The sequence below is a fragment of the Solenopsis invicta genome, chromosome 6 (assembly GCF_016802725.1).
Source record: "Solenopsis invicta isolate M01_SB chromosome 6, UNIL_Sinv_3.0, whole genome shotgun sequence".
NCBI classification, from domain to species: domain Eukaryota; kingdom Metazoa; phylum Arthropoda; class Insecta; order Hymenoptera; family Formicidae; genus Solenopsis; species Solenopsis invicta.
In genome coordinates this window covers 15,752,239-15,780,084 of record NC_052669.1, presented here as the reverse complement: position 1 = coordinate 15,780,084, position 27,846 = coordinate 15,752,239, and the positions used below count along the sequence as shown (strand labels likewise).

The 27,846-nt window shown below is 36.8% G+C and overlaps 1 protein-coding gene across 1 annotated transcript in view; it reads left to right on the top strand.

Moving 5' to 3' along the window:
• The window catches only part of LOC105206553 (tyrosine-protein kinase receptor torso), a 345,332-nt gene that overhangs the window by 296,572 nt on the left and 20,914 nt on the right, over window positions 1-27,846 (top strand). Inside the window, exons 14-15 of the mRNA XM_039451357.1 lie at window positions 7,274-7,345; window positions 7,410-7,483. Of these exons, the coding sequence (XP_039307291.1) occupies window positions 7,274-7,345; window positions 7,410-7,483 (146 nt within the window). The remainder of the gene's footprint in view (window positions 1-7,273; window positions 7,346-7,409; window positions 7,484-27,846) is intronic.

Here is a 27,846-nt window from a genome sequence, read left to right as displayed (position 1 = left end):
GCGCAAAGCGTGGCTGCGGACGGCGCGGGAATGAGAGCGCGTGCGCGCGAAGATGAGAGCGCGGGAGCGATCGCTCGTTCGGTCTGATATGATAGCATTTATTAGGCGCTATGCGCCGCTAATTGCCGTCCGGCGGATGTTCGGCCGGACGGTTCGGACGGTTAGGCGGTCTGGGGGGGGGGATCGGAAGGCGGTTCGTTACACAATGATAATGATGAAAAGTATATAATCATATAATTACAATAATTATACTTTTCCATGATGCCTTATTAAAAAATACATCATCAGTAACTTTATTGATTGTATCAGAAATGGTTTTTTACGCAATTTCAGTGGAAACGATTCCATCACTTTTTCCATCATTTGTGGATGAATCTGTTAAATAATTAAGTGTTAATTTTCCATAAGAATGATTAATTATCGATTACTTTATTATTTTCGAATTACTTAAATTACAATACTGATATTTACCTACCAATAGTACATCACCAAAATTCGGATCAATAATGGCTCCATTGTCTGCAGTTATTCTGTCATCCAACTAAACTTCGTTTTTTTCTGAATCCAAATTCCTCTTTTTAACAGTTATATGTGGTACAGCATCAAATTTAACGATGGAATCTTTAACCTTTTTAACTATTATCTTTATTAAAATGACACGAACATGATTTGGTTGATGTGTTCAATACTTTTTCATTTATTCCACAATAAAACAACCACTTCTTACGCGATTCCTTATTATTTGGAAACCTGTTCAAAACATATAAAATACATTAAATTATTTACTAACATTATACATGAAATGTATAATGTTAGTAAATAATATAATGTACGAAAACATAACTTACATATTATATCTTAATTAAATGTAAATGCATACATAAAATATTACATATTTATATTTACGTATAATAAAAAAACGATTAATCACGGTTACCACTTAGCACATAACATAGGTTGGGCATTATTATTCTTGTATATTATAAAATTTTTATTATAAAATTATCTCTAAAGATTATCACCAAGATTATTTCTACAATAGACATGAGGGACATGAGATCTTTAACGTACTACCTAACCAAACCAATAGCAGATGGTACATGCGCATTACGATTAATTAAGAGTCTTTAACTTACTATCTCACACAGATGTTGGCTTCTGGCTGAGCATCCAATTCCCCTTTCTTAGTAGTATATGTTCTAAACGAGTAACATACCACCCACGATCCCTCAAATCTGGTGTCCACAGGGATCTTACAATACACCCCGCAGAAGGAGCGGAAACTTTCCGAGCCTTTCTTGGCTCAGAAATTGCCTAGTTTGACTTTAGGGTCTCCTATAGACCCCGCAACTCGCACCACGACGTCGGAAACTGCTGTCGAGCAAATCCCAAACTATAGCATTGTTCCTTTTGTCTGTCCTGGGTCTATTTCAGAGCAGACTTAAGCAGGCCTGGGTATCTTTGAGTTAAGATAGAGAAAACACAGAGTATAATATTAAAACGGTCAATTTAACGAGCCAAATTGATTTAATTCAGGATTAACAATTACATTAATATAGTCGCTAATAATTGGAACGTTTCGGCTTTACTTAGCCTTCATCAGCCTATTAATACAGTCAAAAGTTCATCTCTTTACAAAAGAATTTTTCTTTCCTCTTAGATTTAAATTTCTACAGATAACAATTTTTCCTAAACTGTCTTTTTTTAAAAAAATTATCGAGTGTGTGTCGCATACCGTCTGTGATTTTTCTTGATGACGAACGGGTAATCTCATGCATCAAATGTTGTGTGTGTGCGTGCGTGCGTGCGTGCGTGCGTGCGTGCGTGCGTGCGTGTGTGTGTGTAGGTGTTGAGTCCTCCAAGCGGCAACAACTTTTTTTCCCTTCCTCCTTACATGATGAAGAACTCACGAGATCACTCACGGCTTCATATGCAGGTTTTATTTTTCAAGCGTAGTATTTGCCACATTTGTTCTCTCTGTGTTGACGATGGAGTTATTGTTTTGTATGAATTGTAAGATTTTTTGTCATAGATCAATTAAAAGGCTTACTTGCCTTTACAAAAGAGTATTTGAACAGAAATTATATGGACGTTCGCCATCGTCGACGGTCTTGTTGCCGAGATAGACAGAGCACAAGTGAGGCAGAACCGTTGGAGCAGAAGTCAGTAACGTATGTTCGTGTTATCTCTCTCTCTCTCTCTCTCTCTCTCTCTCTCTCTCTCTCTCTCTCTCTTTCTGCGTGCGCGCGTGCGTGCGTGCGTGCGTGTATGCCGCTCTTTCTCCCCTTTCTTCCCTTTTACGTTTTAAAAGTGCTACTTTTAACTTGCAAGTGCACATTAAAGTAATCTAATTTACATTAAATTTTATTATTCGCGAGCGTACGTACATTCATTATAATAATGTAAATTTGAAGATTTTACATCATATCATCCCGATATTTGACGGCCGGATGACAGATCGAAATTTGACAAGTTAAATGTAGCATAATTAAAATGTCAGAGAGAGAGAGAGAGAGAGAGAGAGAGAGTTTAAATATTAACGTGCGGTCCGCGTACTTTTGTCAGTCATTTGAGCGTAGGAGGTGCCCCACGGAAACACCCGCGTGTAACAATGAGTCGCGTCGCCCCTGTCTACCACTTGTATCCGACTCGTCATACGCTAACTAATTTTTATTGTAACTTGAAAACTAAGCTCCGGGCAAATTTTTGCAGAAGGAAAAATCGTCTCAGATTCGATTACGAATATGCCAGCTTCGGGACCAATAGGTTATTTTAAATCACCCTGTATACCGCTTTTCACGTGCGACCCGGCACCGGCGATAGACCAAATGAGCAAACGAACGCAAAAGAGCGGATGTCTGCAAAAAGCGAGCAGAAAGTGCCTGGCCTGGACGACGTTCCACAAGGAGTTCGGGGAAGTTATCTAGGAAAAGCGGCATAGTGTCGATGAGGTGGTCCTTAACGGGGTTTGTAAAGCCGCGAGCAGACCAAGCAGACATGCTCGTACCTCTTTTAGTTAGTGTTGGTGTCATGTCCGCCCTTTTGGCAAAAAAATGCGGAATTTCGAGTTTGCCAGGGGGGAGGGGGAGGCAATCAATCTCAAGCGTAAGGAATTGCCACTCTGTCCAGCTGTCGGGTGCCGCGATTCGCGTTAAGCCCAAATCACACTAGCGATTGACAATTCGGTTCTTAAGTCAATTTTTAGTAACATTGTCAATCGATAGAATATATTTAAATATATTTGTAACTTTTTTATTTTTGCAATCTACTCTTTATTTATAAAGTTATAGCAATTTTAAAACACAGACGAGCGTCTGATCATTTGAACGCTCCGGAATTGCCCGAGATTATCCGAACTCGAAAATGGCGTCACGATGTTGTTGCCGAAAACATAGTATGTATGCACATAGTACTTAGTACAGCTGTATGCTCAATTTTTATTTAATTTGAATTGCTGTATTATTATTACAACAAATAAACATGAATTATCGATGGTGTTTTATGTTCTTGTGCAAAAATATTACGAAAAGTGCACCCGCTAAAGTATTTGTGACAGTACTACGCGAAGAAGTAATAAGGTAATTGTGGTTTCGATTGGCTCGACATCCACATGAATCAACAAAATCGAATTATTTTTGTTGTGATGATCATTTTGTTGTAAATATTCAATATCAAACCATTATTTCCATTAGTATCTATATTTCTAAAGTTTTGAGGCAAGGTTATGAGAATAGTATCTAAGAATGATATGTTGTACAAATAATTCTTTAGTTGATATTTTCTAACTAAAAGATGACATGGAAAATTATATTTGTTTCTTTTCAATGGGTGAGCCTATAAAAATGAAATCTGGAGTTATGCCACATATTTTTTCCTGTCAACTCGATAGAGAACGAACTGCAAATTATTCCTTTCATCTTACTGACAATGAGATACGAAAGAGGTTACTGATATTTTGGCTGCAGGATACTCTTCGTTTGATGTTAGAAATAAATGATCTTACATTGCAGCTTTTGCATTTCCTAACTTCAGCAGCGTTGAATTTGTCATTTTCCTTAATAAACTCACAAACCATAAATACGTCTATTTTAAACAAATTTGTTAAATCAGCTTTAATAAAACCTGATTCTAAAATATTTGCTATATTTGAAACTACTTTTTGTTTATAATTTGATAATAATAATTGTGCGAAACTATCACACAGCAGAAGGCTCGAAGCACGCGGAAAAGGAACAACATCGTGACGTCACACCAATAGCGATGCGTTTTCATCCATTTGAATTTCTATGAATATTTGAACTTTATTATTAAAAAAATATAAACAAAGTAACTGATTTTATTTTAATAAATCGTTATCATAGTACTTATATTTTGATAAAACAATTAAATTTTTCAATTCAAAAATTTATTTACGAACCCAATTGCAATTGACGATTGGTGATTACTTTTTAAACCAATCAGAGCAAAACAGTCGGTAGCTGCTTTGCTCTAATTGGTTGAAAATTAATTGCCAATCGTCAATCGCAATCGTCAATCGCTAGGTGTGATTTGGGCTTTACGGGCTTGCCTCACGAAATCTCTGGCGATTGGTTACACTGGGAAACCTCAAAGCTCTTGCGCACGCGCGCGAATCGTGTCAGCATCGTTTCCAAGCGTCCGACGGACGTACCGGCATTGAGTTCTACGTCGCATATTTATTGTTCAAGCGTAAAATTAAGTTTTCAATGTCATTGCGCTTGATACTTTTGTTATTACCGTATTGCAAATGTGACATCGAGCGCAGCCTGCGTTAATTTCCATTAATTTTCGTTTTTACGCTTAAATTTTGTCGAGACTACGATAGCAAATGTAAAAATCGGGAATACTTTGTAGTGCCGCGACTACAGCTCTCGAGGCGTGTCTGGCGCTCAACCTTTTAAAATTTTAAAATTAGTCACGTAAATAATAACCGTTTTGACCACTCGCGCTTCGTTTAGCGTCTTTTTGCTCACATCACTCCGTGTCGTTAGTTTGCAAACGGCGTGACAGTATATATTAGCTATTATTAACATTATTGTATATTAAATTTTATTTTAAAGTAATTTTTCTTTACCGTTTAGATACAAGATCTCTACTTGTTCCAGTCCTAAGGACTAAATTCCCTGATTTAAATTTGGACCGACAATCCAACGATTTGCAAAAACAGCCATTGTAGTGTTCAATTAATTTGTTGACCCATTTTCTCGTATTATAAAAAGTGTTTGACTTGTGACATGCACCTTATTACAGCAAAAACAAGTTTTACTGCTTACTGCCTTATTCGATCGACGGCTATAAATATCAGATTTTATTTTTATAAAAATAATCTCTGAAATTTGTGAAATAAAATAATTTTCTGAACATAACAATCGTAAACTATTGATTTTTCGATAACTTTATCTTAATACTTTTATATGCATAATAATCAGAAAAATCACATCAAAAATTATAATTCTATTTTTTAAAATGTGACAATGACCTTTATATGACTTTTATAAAATTAATTTTTTCGAAAACTAATTTTATTTATGCTAATCATACAATTTTGGTTTTTCATATTCTGTAGGTTTACAAACATTGCAAATAATACAGGACTTTTTGACCCGATTTCATCATTTCTTCTTACGTACAAGTCATTGTCATGAGAATTATTAAACATCTTGTATACATGGTAATTCTTAACGGTCGTACACACTTTTTATCTTAAGAGCATGACTTACCAACGCATTTGTATTTCTAATATAATATAATATTAGAAATTACAAATGCGTCGGTAAATCATGCTTTTATGATAAAAAGTGGGGGACATTCATTAATAATCACCTTGTATATATATTTATATTATTGAGTTGAAATAAAAGTTCATAGCAGCATATATGTAATCGGATAAAACTATGTACATGTATTTAAACAACTCTTTTTGAATTTTACTTAAAAAACGCTACGAACTTTTGTTCCCACTCAGTATTTATATCTTTTATATTAATATTCTATTCACTGAGACAAAATCCTTCGGTCGCACAGCGAGCACGCACATGCGCAGCATAGTTGAGAGTGTAGCATATTATCTAATATCGTCCACATAAATACGGCACGTTCAGATCCAAACTTTAGAAAATTGAGCAGGTAAAATAATCTCTACATTGTGATTATTAAATCAAAATCGCAATACATTTAAACTATACATTTTCCTAAAAAATATTGAAAATTATTCGACAATATTATTTTGTGAATCAATAATTGCAACGATATATTTTGATACACCACTTATTCAAACTCACTGGCATTACGACCTGACTGAACAGTAGAGATAAATGCTTTTCAACCGTAGACAGAGCTTACGCGAAACAGACGAGTTTTGTCTGATTGTAAAGTTTTCTTTGGGTGACATTCGATTATGTATATCGTTAATTAACTAATTTAATATAAAATTTAATAAATTCTGATTGGCTGTTTCCAAGAAAAAAACTGCGGTGCATAAATGATTATGGTTAATTGCAACGTAATCAAATCCTTTTTTCAGTGAATAGGGTATAGTAGGCATTATACTCATATCGAGTGGGTGACATTAGCGCACGATGCGATACCGCATATCCCGATAGCACACATCTCTTTAGTACACATCCTAATAGCGCACCACACAAAAAGACGTGTTATCCTAATAACGCACAACATAAAAGACGTATTGTCCCAATAGCGCACAATGCAAAAAGCGCAGATACCCGATAACGCACATCCTTTTAAACACCACACAATTGGAATCCGCGCGCACACACGCGCACGCGCGCGCACACACACACGCACACACACGCACACACACACACACACACACACACACACACACACACACGGCGGGGGTACAAGGGAGTGGGCCATATGCCCATCCCCTTCCACAAGCACCCCGTCTGAGTCGGTGTACTGACAAATCGTGCGATTTCCAATCGTGCGGATTCCAATTGTGCGGTTTCCGTGCTAAGGGGATGTGCACTATCGGGATGTGTGCTATCGAGAAACTGCGTTTTTTGCATTGTGTGCTATCGGGACAATTGCCTTTTATGTTATGCGTTATCGGGACAACGCGCTTTTCTGTATGGTGCGCTATCGGGATGTATGCTAAAGAGATGTGTGCTATCGAGAATTACTTTAAATTATATGTGCACTATCGGGATGTGCGCTAACGGGACCTTTCCCTCATATCATACATGTTATATAACAATTTCAAATAATTTTTCAAACAAAAAATTTTTTATTGCAGAAAAATATGTTTCGATCTATAAGAATACATATGCACATACAATTGCCAATCGCTTATATGATATTCAACAAGGTAAATCACAAACCAGAATTGAATATAATACAAATAATACATAATTCTTTTAATGTTTTTCTAGATGTGATAAAATGCACAGAAAATGTTTCTCCCGCCGATTTATTGAATTTTGCTAGGCAAGTAGCTACGGGAATGGTAAGTTATGACATATTAGTTATAATATTAATCTACAGAGGAAAGGCGGCGGTTACGATATGTATGCTGAGATTGCTCTTGCGACTTCACAACCTCATAGTGACGTTGCATATTAGTAGCAAAAAGATTAAGTTTAAAAAATTATTTTTTAAGTAAAAAATTTGTTTAAAACAATTATTTTTTAAATGATTTTTTTTATATTTTACATAATGTTTATAAAACATTATTAATTTTGTGGCATACTTGTTAGTGTAAAAAATCTACAAAAAATTATTAATATGTTATTTTTTATAATTAAATGTCTTTTTTATTATAAATGTCTTTTATGACATTAGTTGTTAATGTCTTACTGTTTAGAGAAGTCTGAAATAATTTTAGCAAAATAGAGATAAGCAAAAGAAAACACAGAATTGCGAGAGAGAACAAAGCACTATTGTTAACCGAGAGGGTTTCCGGATAGATGCCACGTGCGTGTTGGGCACTTTGCCAACCTTTCGCAAACATTGCAGCTTGCATCATCAGGGCTGAGAGCTCCAATATTGAGCTCCCTTCGGTTGTGGTAGTCCTTATATATCCCCGTTGCGCCCGGTGGGGGTTGGGATGGAGAGTTTGACTTGGTCAGCCAATTGGAGCGTTTTGATTGACCGGCCGGCCAATTAAAAAACCCGGGAGAACGGTATGCCAAATAGAATTTACTTGAAGGCCTTTGTCGCGGTTGAGGTTGTCAGGATGTTTTAAGATTTCCAGACCTTCCCGATATTTTCTGGCGAAGTAGCCTTGTGATGGGGCCAACATGGTAAACTTATCATACTGCATCTAGCATACTGTGTGTGTGTGCGTGCGTGAGTGCGTGCGTACGTGCGTGCATGCGTGCGTGTGTGTACAGGGTAAGTCATTTTATGGACCCGAATATCTTCCAAATAACGGTATCTACAAAAAAATGGTTTAGATAAAAGTTGACCAGGACAGAGGGGGTCATTCAATTGTACCATTGGTTTTGATCTTGAGGTCAATTTTGAAGGTTATTTCAAGGTCACAATGGTTTTTTTAAATGGGACACCCTATTTTTGACTGCGGATTTTGAAAGAGCGGAAAATTTTACATCAAACTTGTCTTATGAAAAAATTGTTTTTGCGACCTTGGAAAGGTCAAAAATGAAGGTGAAATGCCTGAAAAACGATCTGGTGTACTTTTTCTGAAATGACGTGGTTTTCTGGGTAACACAAATGTGCATAATGCTTAAACAAAGTCAATGAATTGTAAAAGTGTTAATCATTTTGACTAGCTTGACCTTGAGATCAATTTTCAAGGTTGTTTGAGGCTCATAACGCATTTTTTGATTAGTAAACCCTATTTTTGACCGCAGAACCTGTTTCTTGACAATGGGCTCTTAAACAATGGCACTTTTTACATGAGCATAGTGATTTTTTAGTTTTCCAACTTGACCTTTTGAAGGTCATATCAAGGTCATATCAAGGTCAAAAGCACTTTCATCTTACTTTTAGCGTTACCCGGAAACAATGACGTGGACGTAGTAAGTTCTGTTTCCTTTAGGGTGCTTGATTATCGTAAGTCCCCTCGCCTCTCACTGACACTGTAATTTAAATGAATTACCCACGGAGTAATTGTTCAAAATTACCTCCGTTGTCTTCGAGGCATAACTGTAATCTGTTTTGAAAACTATCCACAGTTCTAAGCAGGGTAGCTCTAGGAATGGCTGCACAAGCTCTACGAATGTGGTCCATAAAATCATCTCTTGTGGTTGGTCGTTCAGCAAAAACAACATTTTTCAAGTATCCCCATAAAAAGAAATCAGGCGATGTCAAATCTAGTGAGCAAGGAGGCCATTCAACTGGACCCCTTCGTCCAATCCATCTGTCATTGTAACTGGCATTTAAAAAGGTACGTACAATGAGTGCATAATGCGGTGCAGCACCATCTTGTTGAAGCCACATTCTTGCTCTTGTTGCTAAGTCAACATCTTCTAATAAGCCTGGTAAGTGATCTCTTAGCAACGATAAGTAACTGTATCTATCAAAGTTCTCTTCAAAAAAATAAGGTCCAATCAAATAACCATTTACAATGCCGCACCACACCATAATACTCCATCGATTTTGATGATCTATTGGCCTATACCAGTGGGGATTAACATCTGACCAATAATGGCAGTTGTGTCTATTAAGTTGTCCGTCACTATAAAATTTAGCCTCATCTGAGAAAAGCACATACCTAAAAAAATTAGGATCATCGTGTAACATTTGTCAAGCCCACTGGCAAAAAACAATACGCATCAAATAATGATTAGGCTGTAAAGCCTGCGTAAGAGTGATGTGGAAAGGATGATAATTTAGAGCTCTTAAAATTCTAACAACAGTTCTTTGTAGTATACCTATTTCCCTTTCAATCTGGCGAGTACTAACATGAGGATTAAGGTGAAGTATTGCTAAAATAGTTACAGCTCGCGCATCATTTTCCTCATATTCATGATGTTGACGTTGACGAACAAGATGTCCATTGCGAGCTCTTTGGACTAAACTACGTATTGTCATATCAGTTGGATGTCGCCTTTCAGGAAAACGTGGAGCATAAAGCCTTGATGCTGCATTGTAATTGCTATGACACTCCCCTAAAACTAATATAATATCAACAATCTCATTAGGACTATAATCAGCCATTCTGGAAAGGTAACTTGTGAATGTAATTATCTACATACCCTGTATGTATGTTTGGAATTTTTAAATTTAAGCAACTTTAAATAGTAAATTTTTCAATTATGCAGAAGTGAGTAAGAAAGAAAAGGAATAAAACTCTATTATAACAATAATTATAAATCTTAAATCAAACGTAATTGTTTAGTTTTTTTCAATCGTTGATTATTAGCATTAGGTATTGCAGTGCTGTCAGCTACTTGCAACTTTCGGCCGGATTCTTCGACGCACGCCTATTGCTCCCCTCCCACCGCTCGCGCCTTAGCAACGGCACCGCCGGACAGCGTAACTAAGGAGCGCGATACATCGTCTCAGGACCGTGCGTTACGCCGTCCAGCGGCGCCGTTGCTAAGGTGCGAGCGGTGGGAGGGGAGCAATAGGCGTGCGTCGAAGAATCCGGCCGAAAGTTGCAAGTAGTAATGTTTAAGCATTATGCACATTTGTGTTACCCAGAAAACCACGTCATTTTAGAAAAAGTACACCAGATCGTTTTTCAGGCATTTCACCTTCATTTTTGACCTTTCCAAGGTCGCAAAAACAATTTTTTCATAAGACAAGTTTGATGTAAAATTTTCCGCTCTTTCAAAATCCGCAGTCAAAAATAGGGTGTCCCATTTAAAAAAACCATCGTGACCTTGAAATAACCTTCAAAATTGACCTCAAGGTCAAAACCAATGGTACAATTGAATGACCCCCTCTGTCCTGGTCAACTTTTTCTAAACCATTTTTTAGTAGATACCGTTATTTGGAAGATATTCGGGTCCATAGATTAAAATGACTCACCCTGTATATACATACACAGAGTGTCACAAAAGTCTGGATACACCTAAATAACTCAGAAAATATAAGTTTTACAGAAAAGTGTTTCAGACAACAGTTGTATGGTTTAAAAGGATCTATTTATTAATCTTATCAATTTGACCTTGAGTGGCATTGCCAAGGTCAGGTCAAGGTCAGGTCAATATTTTTAAATGGAACTGCACACTTTTTATTACATATTCTTGTAGCTTACTTCGAGACCTTTCCAAAACAAACGTTTTTTTGTTAAGTATTTTTCAAGTTGCGAGGTTTGAAAGTTACAGTATACTGTATTTTTTGTGCAGGATGGCATCCACCTCCCACCTGCCTCCTTGGGGCTTGAGGGCGGAGTGACTTAAAAATTTTAAATGGCATGATAGGTCAACTGAAAGCTTATTTTAAAGACGAGAAAAACTGTTTTTGAAAAAGTTTGCTACGACTTTATAATCGAAAGTGATGATCATAAAACAAAAATTTGCATTTTCTTGTTTATTGCATTACCGTTCTTTGCGTTATCCAGAGTCTACGGCGAGGACGTGACGGTTATCAAACCCCGCGCGCGCGCGCGCGCGTGTGTGTGTGTGTGTGTGTGTGTGTGTGTGTGTGCGTGCGTGCGCGCGTATGTGCGTGCGTGTGTGCGTGTGTGCTTGCGTGCGTGCGTGCTTGCGTGCGCATGTGCATGCGCGTGTGCATGCGCATGTGCGTGCGCGTATGCAAACGCGTGTGCATGCGCGTGTGTGTGTGTGTGCGCGCGCGCGTGTGTAACGGAGATCAGGTCTCTAAGGTTCGTCACTCCCCCAGTATTTTATGACTCCAAACGCTCTCCGTTTCACACGCGCGCGTGCAAAACACACACACACACGCGGGGTCTGATAACCGTCACGTCCTCGCCGTAGACTCTGGATAACGCAAAGAACGGTAATGCAATAAACAAGGAAATGCATATTTTTTCTTTTATGATCATCACTTTCGATTGGAGAGTCGTAGCAAACTTTTTCAAAAAAAATTTTTTTCCTCTTTAAAATATCTCCAATTCCTCGGCGCAGATAGATGTCAATCCTTCCCCCTCCTCCTCACCCCGTACGGTCATGTTTAATAAATTGAAAATTAGGTAGATGAACGAAGTTGTCAGGTAGAGTCGTGAGCTAAAAGGTTGCAACACTCTATCTTTCAACATACTTACAGTTCATGATTAACGTAACGACCAATGAGCTCTAATCATCGTTACATTAATCATGAACTGCAAATATATAGAAAGTGGTGATCTTTTAATTTGGAAAATTTTCCCATGGACAGAATCAAAGTCCTTGGGTGTACACCCATGGAATTTGATTCTGTCCATGGGAAAATTTTTTAAACTGAGAAGTCATCACTTTTTACATACTCACAGTTTATGATTAATGTAACGAGTAGAGCTTATTGGTCAATAGATTTTTGAAAGTTAGCGAAAGCAAAAAGGAACATTCTAGTGCAGTCTAGTGCAGGAATAGAGAACAAGCCTAAGGTTGGCTTAAGGCTGGTCTACAATTAGTTGCAAAACGTAGTTGCAAATCGCAAGTGGCTAGTTGTCAGTCACAAGTTGTAAGTAATTTCAACGCCTAATTCACATTTGAATGTCAAGATTGTCGAAAAATGCAAATTAAAAGTTTGTTTAAACGAGATATGTGAGCACCAAACATTCAAAATATTACTACCAAAAATTGTCCTACCACAAATCACATTGGTCATAATTTTTGCAGCGCTCTGCAACGCTCTTTCAATTCACTTTATAGTGTTAAGGTGGTGCAATCGCCAGTTACTATCGCCAAAGTTAAAAGTTGGCCAACTCTCGTTTGGCAACCGCGATAGTCTGTTGCCATCAGAAATAACGGTAGTTGCCATTCTTTGCAACTGGCGACGGAGCGTTTTCAACTCAATGTATGTACAGTTGTGAGCTAAAAGGTTGCAATACATTTTCTTCGATGGTTTTTGGAATGTAAACTTGCTCATAAATTGACGAACGTAATTGTTTGGATTCAGAAGTAAGAACCAATTACGTTCGCCGTTTGATGAGCAAGTCTACATTCCAAAAACCATCAAAGAAAATGTGTTGCAACCTTTTAGTTCACGACTGTACATGGGGTTTTAACCAAGTCTCGGACATAGCTATGATGTCGAATGAACTGCCATTGAAAAAGTCTGAGAATTCGGCAAAGTGAGGGAGAAGAGACTGACAATTAACGTGGCATAGGTGCAAGGAACCTGGTAGCAGTGCGGCAGCCGGTGCAGGGCATCATTTTTTATCAGATTGAGTAACCCTGCGAGAGAAAACCTGACTGGCTGCAGTCTGAGTGCCAAGGAGAAAAGGTGTAGGAGCAGTCGTTAGGTGTGAAGAGCTACCGTGCGATCCCGAAGGGCGAGGAAGATTGGGAGCGTCCACGGGCGCAGCAGGAGGGGCAATGTTACACCGCAAAAGACCCGGGAGCGGCGCGCCAGCAATTAACGTGCTCAAGTGCTCACGGTCGCGAAGGCGAATAGGAGGGATGTTAAGATTACGCCTTACATGGACAAGACCATTTCTCATCCATGCACGGTGGAGTCGTCCCTCCCCTACGGCGCGTCTCGCTTCGCTAAGAATCTCCCGGGAACAAGCCGTAAGTCGCTCGTTGATGTCGATTACTCCAGGAAGCCAGGAATGTCTGACCCGTCCAGCCTGCCCCTGGCGCGCTTTCCACTGATCCACCGGTTGCGGGCGTCACATGAGGTAAGCTTAACAATGATTGGACAAAGTCGGCCTCCAGTGGCAGATATGCGGTAGCAAGACGAAATTTGACAGGAAGGGTCCTCCCAACGCAGTAGCAATTTTAAAGACAGTGTCCCGCAGGTCTTCAGAGGGCGGCTCCCCGGGTCCGAAAATAATCAGTTCTGAACTCAGTTTGGAATGCTCAAGAGCCTCAACCGCCATCAGCCCACGCGGATTACCAGTGTTGTGTACAAACAAAAAGAGAGCACTCGTAGAGAATATATCTGGTTTATTAGTTGACAAATATAAAAATTCACAACATAAGAGACGTGCCTCGTGTCGCCACTATATGCAGAGTCGTAGTGGTAGTCCTGGTGTCTACACGCTCGCGTCGCATGTCACGGCGATGCGCCATCTGTAACTATCTAACTCGCACGCACGCTATCTATTGTAATCGTATCTAACACCCTCTCTTGTAAAAAAAAAAATTATTTTGTCGTAGGATAAGTTAAGTAATCTGAGGATTTTCTAATCCTAGTTGAACGTCGTGGAATTTGCTGTTGCGTTACATTAGATTGAGGAAGATTTCCTGATTGTTCTACATGAACTTGGGAGTAGAATCTTGTTTTGAATTCTCAAATTTCCTGCTACATTTTTATGGTCATTATTGAGTGTAGGAGTACTTTCTCCTATTGAACGCAATTGATTTACATGTTTTGTCCATGAAAAACTCTCATCGAGTTGAATCACGTAATGTAATTTGCCTGCTCTCGATGAAATTCTGCCGAATTTCCTTTTTTTGTTTCCAAAGTAATTTTGGCACGCAACTCTGTCTCCGATTGAAAACAATTTAGTAATTTTACTAGTATCAATAATTTCCATTATTTGCTCCTTATTTGGAATTATTAAATCTAGCCTTGTACTTATTTTTCGATTTAAAAACATTATCGCAAGTGATTTGTTAGTGCTAGAATGTGGCATAACTCTGTATTGCAATAACAATTTGCTTACTGCTAAATCAATGTTCGTAACATCACATTTCATTCGTCGTAAAGCTTGTTTAAGAGTTTGCACAAATCGCTCTACTTGTCTATTTGTAGACAGATTGTATAGAGCTGTTCTTTTATGTTTTATGCTGTTTGCATTTAAAAAATTTTAAAATTTGCTTGAAATAAAGGTTCTTCCGTTATCAGTTACAACAATTTGAGGTAAACCGTATGCCGCAAAGATTTGTCTTTTGCAATCGTGGTTTTTGCCGTAATATCGTTAACTACGTGTAGTTAACACACCGGGCCGTTTTGAATAAGCATCGACAACAATCATGAACACTTTATTTAAAAATAGTCCGGCAAAATCAATGTGTATACGCTGCATTGGCTTTGCTGAAAGCTGCCAAACATGTACATCAACTTTAGGAGAATTATTCTTATGAGCATTGCAACTAAAACAATTCTTTGCCAAATTTTCGATATCGTGATCGATACCTGGCCACCAGCAATAGCCTCGAGCTAAGCTTTTCATATTGACAACACCAAAATGCCCCAAATGTAATTTTTTTAGTATTTTCGCACGCACATATTTTGGAATAACAACACAATGACGACGCATAATTACATTATTTTGTAAACTGTATTCGATTTGATTGATATTGAAACGTTTAGATTTATGAATTTGTTTTCCAATACGTAAAGCTTCCTGTAATTCCCGTAATTCTTCATCTTTCTTAGTTTCATTTGCAATTTTAATTACAGTAACCGGTAGTGTATCAATAAGTTCTAATTGAAACGCATCAACTACATCTGAAATTTTGTAGATATTTGTAACGGAAGTCTTGACAAGCAATTCGCGTTGGCATGTTCTTCGGATTTCCGATATTGAATATTGTAATTAAATCCTTGTAAAAAAAATTACGTAATGCTGCATACGTATCGCTGTGTAAATAGGTAAGCCTTTTTTTGGAGAAAAAATTTGCACTAATGGACGATGGATTTTCTGATATCTGATTTATGTTTAGTGACTCTTGTTTTAAGTTGTGACTGACGTTTTGTCTGTCCCACATAAGACAACAAACAATCTCTACAATTAAATCTGTAGACTATCGTTGCACGATAGTCGGTCAATGTAGTCTTTTTCAGCGGTTATAAATTTATCAGGTTTGAAGGAAATTGTAAACGTTACATTGCAGTTATACTTATTAGGGAAAGACAAAAATTTATCTGATACCGACTTGACATAAGGGATCGTGAAATATCTTATCGCACCTCCGTCCGCTACGTCAGTGTCATTTTTATAAAAAAAGTGTTTTAATCTAAAATAAATCATGGCAAAGATAAAATTTAAAGGATAGTTATTGTCAAGTAAGATATTAATCATAAAAGTGAAATTTTTTTATGAAACTGTGAATGTGATAATGAAATTATTTTGTCCACCATACCAAAAACAACACTTTTTTTTATGACACAACGGGTGATGCAAAAGGAAATTAAGATATCTTACCGAAAAGGTAATCAAGTCCCATCTCGACGTGACGCTTTCCACCGCTAAGTCTTTTGAAATATTAGTGAAAAGAGACACGACGTCCAGAGAAGCTAATACATGACCTGATTCCAAGTTAAAACCATTAAGCTTGTTCACTAAATGGTAGCTGTTTTGTATAAAACTAGAGGCTTCCGGTATATTATTGTAAATAATTTGGTGTGAAAAATTAACTAGTGAATATAATAGACTGTTCATTGATGATATTATTATTCTGAGTGGGTTATCATGCTCGTGTATCTTTGATAAATCGTACGCTCTCGGTAACATCCCATCGGTTGTTAGAATACTCCTATATGTTGGTTGTTCAATATAATTGTTTTTCAACCAATTGGAGAAGAGAGAGTGCGCTTCTTTAGTTAATTTTGCGACATGATTTTTTTGTACGGGTGTGTAGGTAGATTCGTCAGAGAGCATTCCTTCCATTCTCAAAATGTAATCTTTTTTATCAAGGGCTACAGTTATATTGCCTTTATCAGCTTTGGTGAAAAGGATATCCGGATACTCTCTAACAAATCTTCTCGTGGTGCGCAACCAATTGGAAATGAGTTGGTCATTAGGGCTTACAGGACGTCCGTTTTGGAACAGATCACCCAAGATCGATATCGACTGATTTCTAATTGCACCATTTAATTCCATGCATGACCGCCTGCAATTCACAATGGAGATAGAGAGAGAAGAAAAAATCAGGTTTCTTGATATGTTATTGATAAAACGCAACAATGTGATTATTTTTGATCAGTATCGTAAACCCACTTGGGAAGATACCTTAATTTCCTTTTGCATCACCCGTTGAGTCATAAAAAAGTGTTGTTTTTGGTATGATGGACAAAATAATTTCATTATCACAGTTTTATTAAAAAAATTTCATTTTCATGATTAATATCTTACTTGACAATAACTATTCTTTAAATTTTATCTTTGCCATAATTCATTTGAGATCAAAACACCTTTTTTATAAAAATGACACCGACGTGGCGGACGGAGGTGCGAAAAAGTATTTCACGATCCCTTATATCAAGTCGGTATCAGATAAATTTTTGTCTTTCCCTAATAAGTATGACTGCACCGTAGCGTTTACAATCTCCTTCAAACTTGATAAATTTATAACCGCGGGAAAAGACCACATTGACCGACTGTGCAACGATGTAGTCTACAAAATTAATTGTAGAGATTGTGAGTCATCTTATGTAGGACAGACAAAACGTCAGCTTAAAACAAGAGTCACTGAATATAAATCGGATATCAGAAAATCCAGTTCTCCTTCCGTTATTATGAAACATTGTATCGAGAACAATCATCCCTGGTAAAAATTACAAATAGAAACGGACAAGAAAACGTATGCTATTCGTATTTGTCTGCTTTTTTATGCGTTTCTTAATCCGTAATTACAGACAGAAACCGATAGAATGTGTTTCGCAATTTATCGGTTTCTGTCTGTAAAAACGGATAGACAACTCCAAATTCTATTTGTTTCTGTCTGCAAATGAGTATATGCATCCTATCTATTTCTGTCTGCAATTGGATATATACGCACTCTGTCCATTTCTGTCTGCAAATAAGTACACGTATCCTGTCTGTTTCTATATGCAAACGCGTATACAAAAGATTTTTATTATAAAAAAGATTTTTTTTTTGTTTTCATGAAGATCTTATTATTCTCATTTTTATTATAAGTTAATCTAATTTGCATATAATCTATTTTACCAATTACGATTACGCATTATTTTACAATTTTTAAAAACGCATTGGCGTCGGCAGGATTCGAACCTAAGATTTTGGGACAATAACCTAATGCGCTAACACTGAGCTAATCGTACACTTGTGATATCATTAATAAAAAGTTATATTTGAAGTAAAACTGATTTGAACAGGAAAAAACTTACGTGTTGAGTATTGCGCGAACACTCTCACTAACCCTTTGATTATTAAGGCTTAGATATTTTTAAAATAAACTATATAAATTATATAAATAATTAAAACTTGTTCTTTTTCTTTTTACATTCTACACGCCAGAATTTCTGTCTACATCTGTCTGCAATTACGTATAAGAATTCTATCCGTTTTTATCCGCATTGTATCCGGCGCGTTTTTTATCTGCATCTGTCCGCAATTACGGACAGCGATCCTGTCCAATTCTATCCGCATCTTGTCCGTAATCACATTTTACCTGTATCTGCAATTGCGTACAGAAGATCTGTCCGTTTCTGCATTTTATACGCCGCGATTTCTGTGCGAATTTATCTGCAATTACGTATCAAAATCCTATCCGTTTTTATCCTCATTGTATCTGGCGCGTTTGTTATCTGCATCTGTCCGCAATTACGAACAGCAATTCTGTCCGTTTCTACCGCATCTTGTCCGTAATCACATTTTATCTGTACGTGTCTGCAATTGCGTACAGAAGAGCTATCCGTTTCTGTCTGCATTTTATACACTGCTATTTCTGTCCGCATTTATCTGCAATTATTTATCAGAATCTTATCCGTTCTTATCCACATTGTATTCGACGCGTTTTTTATCTGCACCTGTCCGCGATTACGGACAGCAATCCTATCTGTTTCTATCCGCATCTTGTCCGTAATCACATTTCACCTGTATCTGTCTGCAATTGCATACAGAAGTTCTGTCTGTTTCTGTCTGCATTCTAGAGGCCGCGATTTCTGTCCGCATTTTTCTGCAATTACGTACAGAAATCCTATCCGTATCTATCCGTATTGTATCCATTAATATTTCTATCTATTATCTGCCCGCATACATAAGTAATAAAACTCGATCCTATCCATGGTCCGACCAGCAAAAATAGCAACAAGAATTTGAATTGAAAATAGGATCGAAGCATGAGAAAACATTACTTACGTAAAAAGAATTTGTCAAAACTCAATTTCGCAACGAATTGTTATAAATAAATTACTAAAAATTGATTGTAGAGGAAAACTGATTACGAATCGATTCTACGTGAAAAATGATTCGGTAAACATGTATACTAATGCTTTCTTAATTGGTATAGTTGTTATAATTATTATAAATAAATTAGTTTCAAAACTGCTTTTTACAATGTGCTCTTTATGTCTATAACAATTTGTTTATAACAATTATAATTGTTCCTTTTTGCAATATGCTTTTTATGTTTATAACAATTTATTTATAACAATTATAATTGTTATAAACAAATTGTTATAAACATAAAAAGCACATTGCAAAAAGCAATTTTTCAACTAATTTGTTTATAACAATTATAATAACTATTATAATACCAGTTAAGAAAGCGTTATATATGTTTATCGATCCTGCGTATTTTTTACGTAGGATCGATTGGCACAATCAGTTTCCTCTACAGTCAATTTTTAATAATTTCTTTATAACAAGTGGTTGCAAAATTGAGTTTTGTCAAGTTCCTTTTACGTCAGTAATGTTTTATCATGTTTTGGTTCTATTTCCAATTCAAATTCTTTTTGCTATTTTTGCTGGTTGGACCATTGGCAGAATCGGGTTTTAATTATTTATATATACGAGCAGATGCAGATAGAAATCTTGACGCATACAATGCGGATACATACGGATCGAATTTCTGTAGGCAATTGCAGACAGATACAGATGAAATATGATTACGGACAAAATGCAAATAGAAATAGACCGGATTATTGTCCGTAATCGCGGAAAGATGTAGATAAAATCACAACAGATACAACACGGATAGGATTCTGATACGTAATTGCAGACAGATGCGAACAGAAATCGCGATGTATAGAATGCAAACAGTAACTGACAGGGGAGGGTTCCGATAGCGCACATCTCCATAGCCCACCAACCAATCATCTTGACTTATCTAACCCAACCTACGGAAAATCTCTAGGCATCTGCCATTGTGAGTGGTTTGTGTGCTATCGGAATGTGCGCTATCGGGACCCGCCGAACTGACAGAACCTCTGTACGCAATTGCAGACAGATACAAATGAAATGTGATTCCGGACAAGATGCGGATAGAAACGGACGGGATTGTTGTCCGTAATCGTGGACAATTGCGGATAGAAATCACGACGGATAGAATGCAGATAGAGACGGATAAGATTTGTTCACGTAATTGCGGATAGAAGTCGCGACGGATGCAATGCGGATACAAACGGATAGGATTTGTTCACATAATCGCGGATAGAAACAGACAGAAATCCCGATGAATACAATGCGGATAGTAACAGATAAGTCTTTTGTACGTAATCGCGGACAGAAGCAGACAAAAATTGCGACGGATACAATGCGGATAAAAACGGATAGGATTTGTTCACGTAACCGTGGACAAAAGCAGATAGAAATTGCGACGGATACAATGTGGATAGAAACGGACAGGATTCCTGCACGTAATTGCGAACATATGCAGAAATCGTGGCGTATAGGATGCGGACACAAACAGACAGAACTTCTGTACGCAATTACGGACAGATACAAGTGAAGTGTGATTACGGACACAATATGGATAGAAACGAACAAGATTGCTGTTTGTAATCGCGGACAGATGTAGGGGAAATGTGATTACGGACAAGATGCAGACGGAGACGAATAGGATCTACAACTGCAAATGCGGATTTTTTATCCGCTTGTTGTATTTACAAATAGAACGGACAGCTTGCAATTAAAAACAGATAGAAATCCTGTCTGTTTCTGTCAGTTTCTGTCTGTAATTTTTACTAAGGATGATCTTGATTGGGATAATATGGAAATTTTAAATAAAGAACCATCCTTTAGAAAAAGATCAATATTTAAAATGCTACATATAAAAAGACAACAAAAAAGACTCAACAAACAAAATGATACCGAATTGCTTCTGACGCGTATCTTCCTATTCTCGATCGTATTTCCCCTCCTTAACGTCCGATCCTTTCCCCTTCCCCTCCCTTTTCCATATCGTTTTGTTTCGACAATTCTTTCACTTTGTTCGTTTCACAACACTCTGTGATGTACATTTGTACCAGCATCATTTAGGATATAGTTTTCGGGACATAGGTATGATTAATACTATTCCGAGGGGAAATTCACAGCCGGCATTGGTGTACAAAATTTCGGCAGTGGACTGCCGAAAAAAGTAAGCAGTGACCTATAATATTGACGGCATTGTCGTCAGTGGTTGGGGAGTGGTGAGCTCACTTCAGAGTCGGTTTTTCGATCATGGGGTTGAGCACAAAAATTTTTTCTTGCATATTCCGAAAGTACATAAATAAAAGAATATTTTAAGCCTATAATCAATTTCATAATTGCTTTCTTTCTGGTAGTTTACTCTTGTACCTGAACGGTGGGGTGCTCACTTCAGGGTCGGTTTTTCGATCACGTGGTTGAGCACAAAAATCTGGTCTTGCATATTTCGAAAGCACATAAATAGGAGAATATTTTAAACCTATAATCAGTTTCAGAATTGCTTTCTTTCTGGTACTTTACTCTTGTACCGTTAATGTGTATTCGTACTTTCGGGACGATTTTCTGGTCGAAGAGATTGAGTACGAACATTTATTTATATATCGTTGGAAAGCACATAAAAAGCACTTAATTCTAGTGTATTTATTTTTTTATTTTATTAATTATTTATATGAGTTGGTGCTGGCTTAACGTTAAGCTGGCACCCCCACCTTCAATCTCATTTTCCTGCTAAACCGCTCGAGCACAAAAATTTCAAATAGGGTACATAATTAGCACATAAAAAGCATTTAATTTTGGCATAAGTGGCGTTTCGATTTTTTGTGGTGGGGGTGCTAACTTAACAGACATTGTTATTTTTAGTATTCTATTGTTTGAAGTTAGGTATACCTATGCATAAGACATCACATAATAATGTGCAATTACAGTAAAATGTATAGAATTTTTAAAGAAGAATGTTTAAAATTTATTTTGATTACAAACAAATACAATATCAAGGTCATTATTTTGATTATTTTTATTATTATTTTTAGTGTTCCATTGTTTGAAGTTATATGCATAAGACAGCACATAATAATGTGCAATTACATTAAAATGTATAGATACAGTTCGTAAATAAAATTTTTGGAAGTTTTTTGTATAATTGTGTAGAATACTTCGGGAAAGCTTTAGAATTCTTGTGCAGGCATATGATGGCGTATGATAATGGGCACGCGGTAGTGTTCATAATTGCATGGCATTGCCTTAATTTTAATATAGGATTGACGGCATTGTAGGCATTGACTAACAATAAGCATTGTCGGCAGTGTACAAAAATGTTGGCAGTGTTTTACAGCAATGCCAAAAATCGGCATTGGTGTACAAAATTTTGGGTTGTGAATTCCCACTCGTACTATTCTTTTCATGTTATCTATTTTATTTTACAATTTTATTATTGGACTTGTACAGTTCTTTATTTATTATTATTTTTTATATTTTGACTTTAAGCTAGTTTTTCTTCTTACAATTTTATTATCTTGACTTGTACAGCTCTTCATCTATTATTAGGTGCGCAACTAAGTTCTCGCTGTTTTTTTATAAAAATGCAACTTTATTGTGAAAAAATAGTTACAAATGAATTATTCAAAATATTGCCCATCGCTAGCTACAACTTTTGCCCATCTTTCTGGCAGAGCTCAAATATCGTTACAATAAAAGTGTTCGTCTTTTGAGGTTATCCACGAATCAAGCCATTTTTTAATATCTTCATATGAGCGGAACTGCTGATCAGCCAGACCATGTGCCATCGAACGGAACAAGAAATAATCGGACGGCGCAATATCTGGGGAATATGGCGGGTGGAGTAGGACTTCCCATTTGAGCGTTTCCACGTAGGTTTTAACGGGTTTGGCAACATGAGGCCAAGCGTTGTCATGCAGTAAAATCACTTTGTCGTGCCTCTGCTCGTATTGTGGCCGTTTTTCGCGCAGTGCTCGGCTCAATTGCATCAATTGAAGTCAATACCGTTCCCCAGTGATGGTTTTGTTCGGTTTCAACAGCTCATAATAAATAACACCGACCTGGTCCCATCAAATACACAACATAACCTTTGCAGCGTGGATATTCGGCCAAGTCGACGACGTAGAAGCATAACCGGGCAGGCCCCATGACTTTTCTTTGGGTTGCTGTAATGAATCCATTTTTCATCACCCGTCACGATGCGATAAAGAAGACCTTTCCTTTTTTGTCGCTGGAGCAGTTGTTCACAGGTGAAAAAACGACGCTCAACGTCCCTTGGCTTCAAATCATAAGGAACTTAAGTTCCTTGCTTTTGAATCATTCCCAAGGCACGCAATCGCTTGAAAATGGCTTGGCAGGTAACTCCTAATGCTGAAGTAAGCTGTTCTTGCATTTGGCACGGATCCTCATTGAGCAATGCCTCCAATTCAGCGTCTTTGAACGTTTTTGGCCTTCCTTCACGCAGACGGTCGTTAACATCGAAATCACCGTCTTTGAAGCGACGGAACCAATCACGGCACGTTGTTTCACTTAGAGCAGCATTTCCGTAAACTTTTTGGAGCTCTCGATGCGCTTCAGCCGCCGTTTTTTTCAAATGAAATAAGAAAATCAACACTTCCCGCAAATGATGATTATTTGGCACAAAATCAGACATTTTCACACATTCAAAAGTATGACGCCAAAACAAAATCACTAACGTGTCAACGAGGTTTGTTTACCATATGTCTAAGCTTGGTTCATGACGTTTTGGATATGTCTAAATCGACCAGCACTTACTGCTGGAGCCATTTATTGACAAACAGCGGGAACTTAGTTGCGCACCTAATATATTTATTATTATTTTTATCGTTATTTCTTTATTTATTTATTTTTTCTGACATTGAATATTGTTGTTTTTCTTCTTCTTTTTGTACGGGTTTACTTAAACTCATGTTCCGGAAACGATGTCCCTTCGCTTGTTCCTCGAGGATACATCTCAAACTACGACGCTATTCGACACTTTTTGTTAAGCACTTTTCAATATGGTACGTTTGCGTAAGCTGATATCGCAGATATATCCGCTAAGATCTTAATTTATTGAATTATGTTGCGTTACGTTTGTGATATGATTTGCTATTTAATTGTTTCGATTTTATAGATTCAAACATTATACTGAAGATGACTAGTTATTAAACAGTCGAAACGTTTACTTTATTTACATTGGTATTTTTTTTTTTTTTTTTTTTTGTATTGGCGCACAACACCCTGCACGGCCCTGAAGCTCTTCTTGTCTCATTTGAATTGTTATTTTATTTTTAATAAATTTTTTATTTTTTATTTTTTATTTTTAATAAATTAATAGCGGAGTTTAAGGAGTTGTGAGCCAGGTTCTGTTTTTGAACGATAACTACCATAAAAATTGATATTTTACGCTTAATATAAAAATTATTTTAAGGGAGCAGGACCCCATTTTTCGCGCGACGTGTCCGAGCGCGCATCGTCTCATGGCGACCATAAAATCCCGACACTCAGTTATCTGAAACAAGAAATCCGAAAATTCTTAATCTACAGGTGTTTGATTATTGTCGGAACCAGAATTATTAACATTAAACTATTTTTAAAATAATTATTATGCATGTAAAAATAAATTTTAAAAAATTACTCAAAATTTTGAAAGGTTAACATAAAAAAATAAACTCAGTAATATAATTTAATTTTGCCAACGATAGAGAAAAGTGTTTTGAATATGTAGATAAAAGGCGAATTTAATCGATTTATTAGTTTGTCTGAAATCGCGGTTATCAATTTGAAAAACATAGTTTCGATAAAAATGCGTTTAAAGTTTTGAATACAATTTATTCGTATATTTTTAATATTTGTGTAAGTATCATCCTAATCAGCAATTCCAACCCATATAATATAAGCCTAGAATTGCTGATTAAAATGATATTTATATAAGTACTAAAAATATAGTTCTGCCCTCTTAAGTTATTTATGTTTTAGGAAAATGGAGAAATTATTTTACAAATTAGTCTTCTGTAATTTCTGGGTAGAAGTATTACTAATCAAGCACGTTGAAGTAAAGTGTACTTATTATAATAAAAAATAATAAAATAAAATCCAAAAAAAATAATACATGTAAAAAATTTTACCGCTTTAAATAAAATGTTATAACTACCGTAATTTTCTATATCTTTTAATAAAAATTTAAGGGTTGATTTTTAAAAGTATTTACTTTCATAAAATGCAATTTTAAAAAATATTGATTTTTTTAACCCTCCAAAGGGTCCTGTTCCTAATTAATAGTCTGATATCAATTAAATTAATAAAAGAGACGACCCCCTCCTCCTCCTACCGTGGCGTCACACGCCTCCCTCTTCCCCTACCCCAAAGTGAATTAGAACCGGCCTATCTACTAATTTGCCAAGGATATAATTGAAACCAACTAATTTCATACTATAAGGATACATTTGGCATATCTCCATGAACTATTCGTAAAAAGAGTAAGGCAAACATTAATGCATTATCAATATATACTATAGATGTAACTTGTATATTATATAGTATATTACTAGATTATCTCGAAAATGATATTCTACTGAAATGCCCAGATAGCACAAAATATTTATAAAATATTTACTAAACATTTGTAATATTAGGAGTACAAATTGAAAACCGCCGTTTTCCAGTAGATGGCGCCAGCGGTAAATGCTGGCGCCAAACGTTAGATCAAAAATTTTAAATGTAAGGTTGGGCATCTGGCAACAATTCCTTATCATTGCAGTTGTGAATTTTTATCGGCGTTATATATTTTTTTGTGATCGAAAATGTCGAAATTTGTGCCCAATAAGCGTCATTTGGGGGAAGTTTTGCTTTTTGCCTTCAATTCGAAAAAATCTGCGGCTGAGGCGCGTCGAATGATTGTAAAAACTTATGGTGAGGCTTCCATTAGTGAAAGAACGTGTCGAGAATGGTTCCAACGCTTCAAAAGTGGTGATTTCGGCGTAGAAGACAAGGAGCGTCCCGGACAGGTGAAAAAGTTTGAAGACGCACAATTGGAAACATTACTGAATGAAGATTCATCTTAAACGTAACAGGAGCTTGCAGATTCATTGGGCGTGACTCAACAAGCTATTTCACATCGTTTGAAAACCATGGGAATGATCCAAAAGCATGGACACTGGGTGCCATACGAATTAAAGCCGAGAGACGTCGAATGGCGTTTTTTCGCGTGCGAACAACTGCTCCAACGGCAAAAACGGAAGGGTTTTCTGCATCGTATTGTAACCGGCGATGAAAAGTGGATCCATTATGATAATCCAAAGCGAAAAAAATCGTGGGGCTATCGCGGCCATGCATCAACATCGACGGCCAAGCCAAACATCCATGGCTCGAAGCTCATGCTGTGTATTTGGTGGGACCAGCTCGGCGTGATTTATTATGAGCTGTTGCAACCGGGTGAAACCATCACAGGAGCTCGCTACCGAACACAACTAATGCGTTTGAGCCGAGCATTGCAGGAAAAACGGCCACAATACGAGCAAAGACACGATGTGATGTTGCTGCACGACAACGCTTGGCCACATGTTGCTCAGGTCGTTAAAACCTATCTGGAAACATTGAAATGGGACGTCTTACCTCATCCGCCGTATTCTCCTGACATCGCCCCTTCAGATTACCACTTGTTCCGATCAATGGCGCATGGCCTGGCTGAGCAGCACTTCCATTATTACGAAGAGGCCAAAAACTGGGTCGATTCGTGGATCGCAAAAGACGAGCAGTTTTTTCGACGCGGGATTCATATGCTGCCCGAAAGGTGGGAGAAAGTAGTGGCCAGCGATGGACAATACTTTCAAGAATAAGTATGTAACCATTTTTCAACAATCAATCCTCAAATTTTGACAAAAAACGGCGGTTTTCAATTTGTACTCCTAATATTTATTTTAATATTTTATAAACATTTATCATAAATATTTAATAAATATTTTTATAGTTTTAGATTTGACAGATCTTAAATATTTATCACAAACGGTTGAAAAATATTTATGATAAAATTATAATAATTATTTTGAAAATGTTCAAAATATCCGCATAAATATTATATTACACCACAATAATTGAGCAAAGCAATATATTTTTATAATAATTCAAATGAGGCAAAACGAGCTTAAAAGTACTAGGTGTTATGCGCCAAAAACAAAAACAAATGCCAAAATGAATAGAGTAAACGTTTCGACACTTTCGACTTTTAATAATCAGTCTTCTACAGTACAAATCTATAACAAACGATTAAATTATACGCCTTGTCGCGAACTTAACACATCTAAATAACTACAAAATGGAATCTTACCAATAAAAGTCTGTGACATCAGCTTGAAAAACGTATCGATCAAAACAGGTCATAAAGCATCTTGGTCTAAAAATAGTCTCGAGGAACGTGGAAAGAGACCCCGTTGTTGGCACCTAATCTGATGAAACAGTACAAAGAGTAACATAAAAAACAATAAGAAAGATAATAAATTAATTAATTAAAGATAACTACCATCCAAATGTTCTGTTCACCAGAGCTGATAAGGGTAATGTAACCGTAGCCTTTGATAAAAAAAGATTACATTTTGAGAATGGAAGTAATGCTCTCTGATGAATCTATCTACACGCAAGTGCCAAAAGATTCAGTCGCAAAACTAACTAAAAAAGCGCGCTCTCTTCTCTCCAAC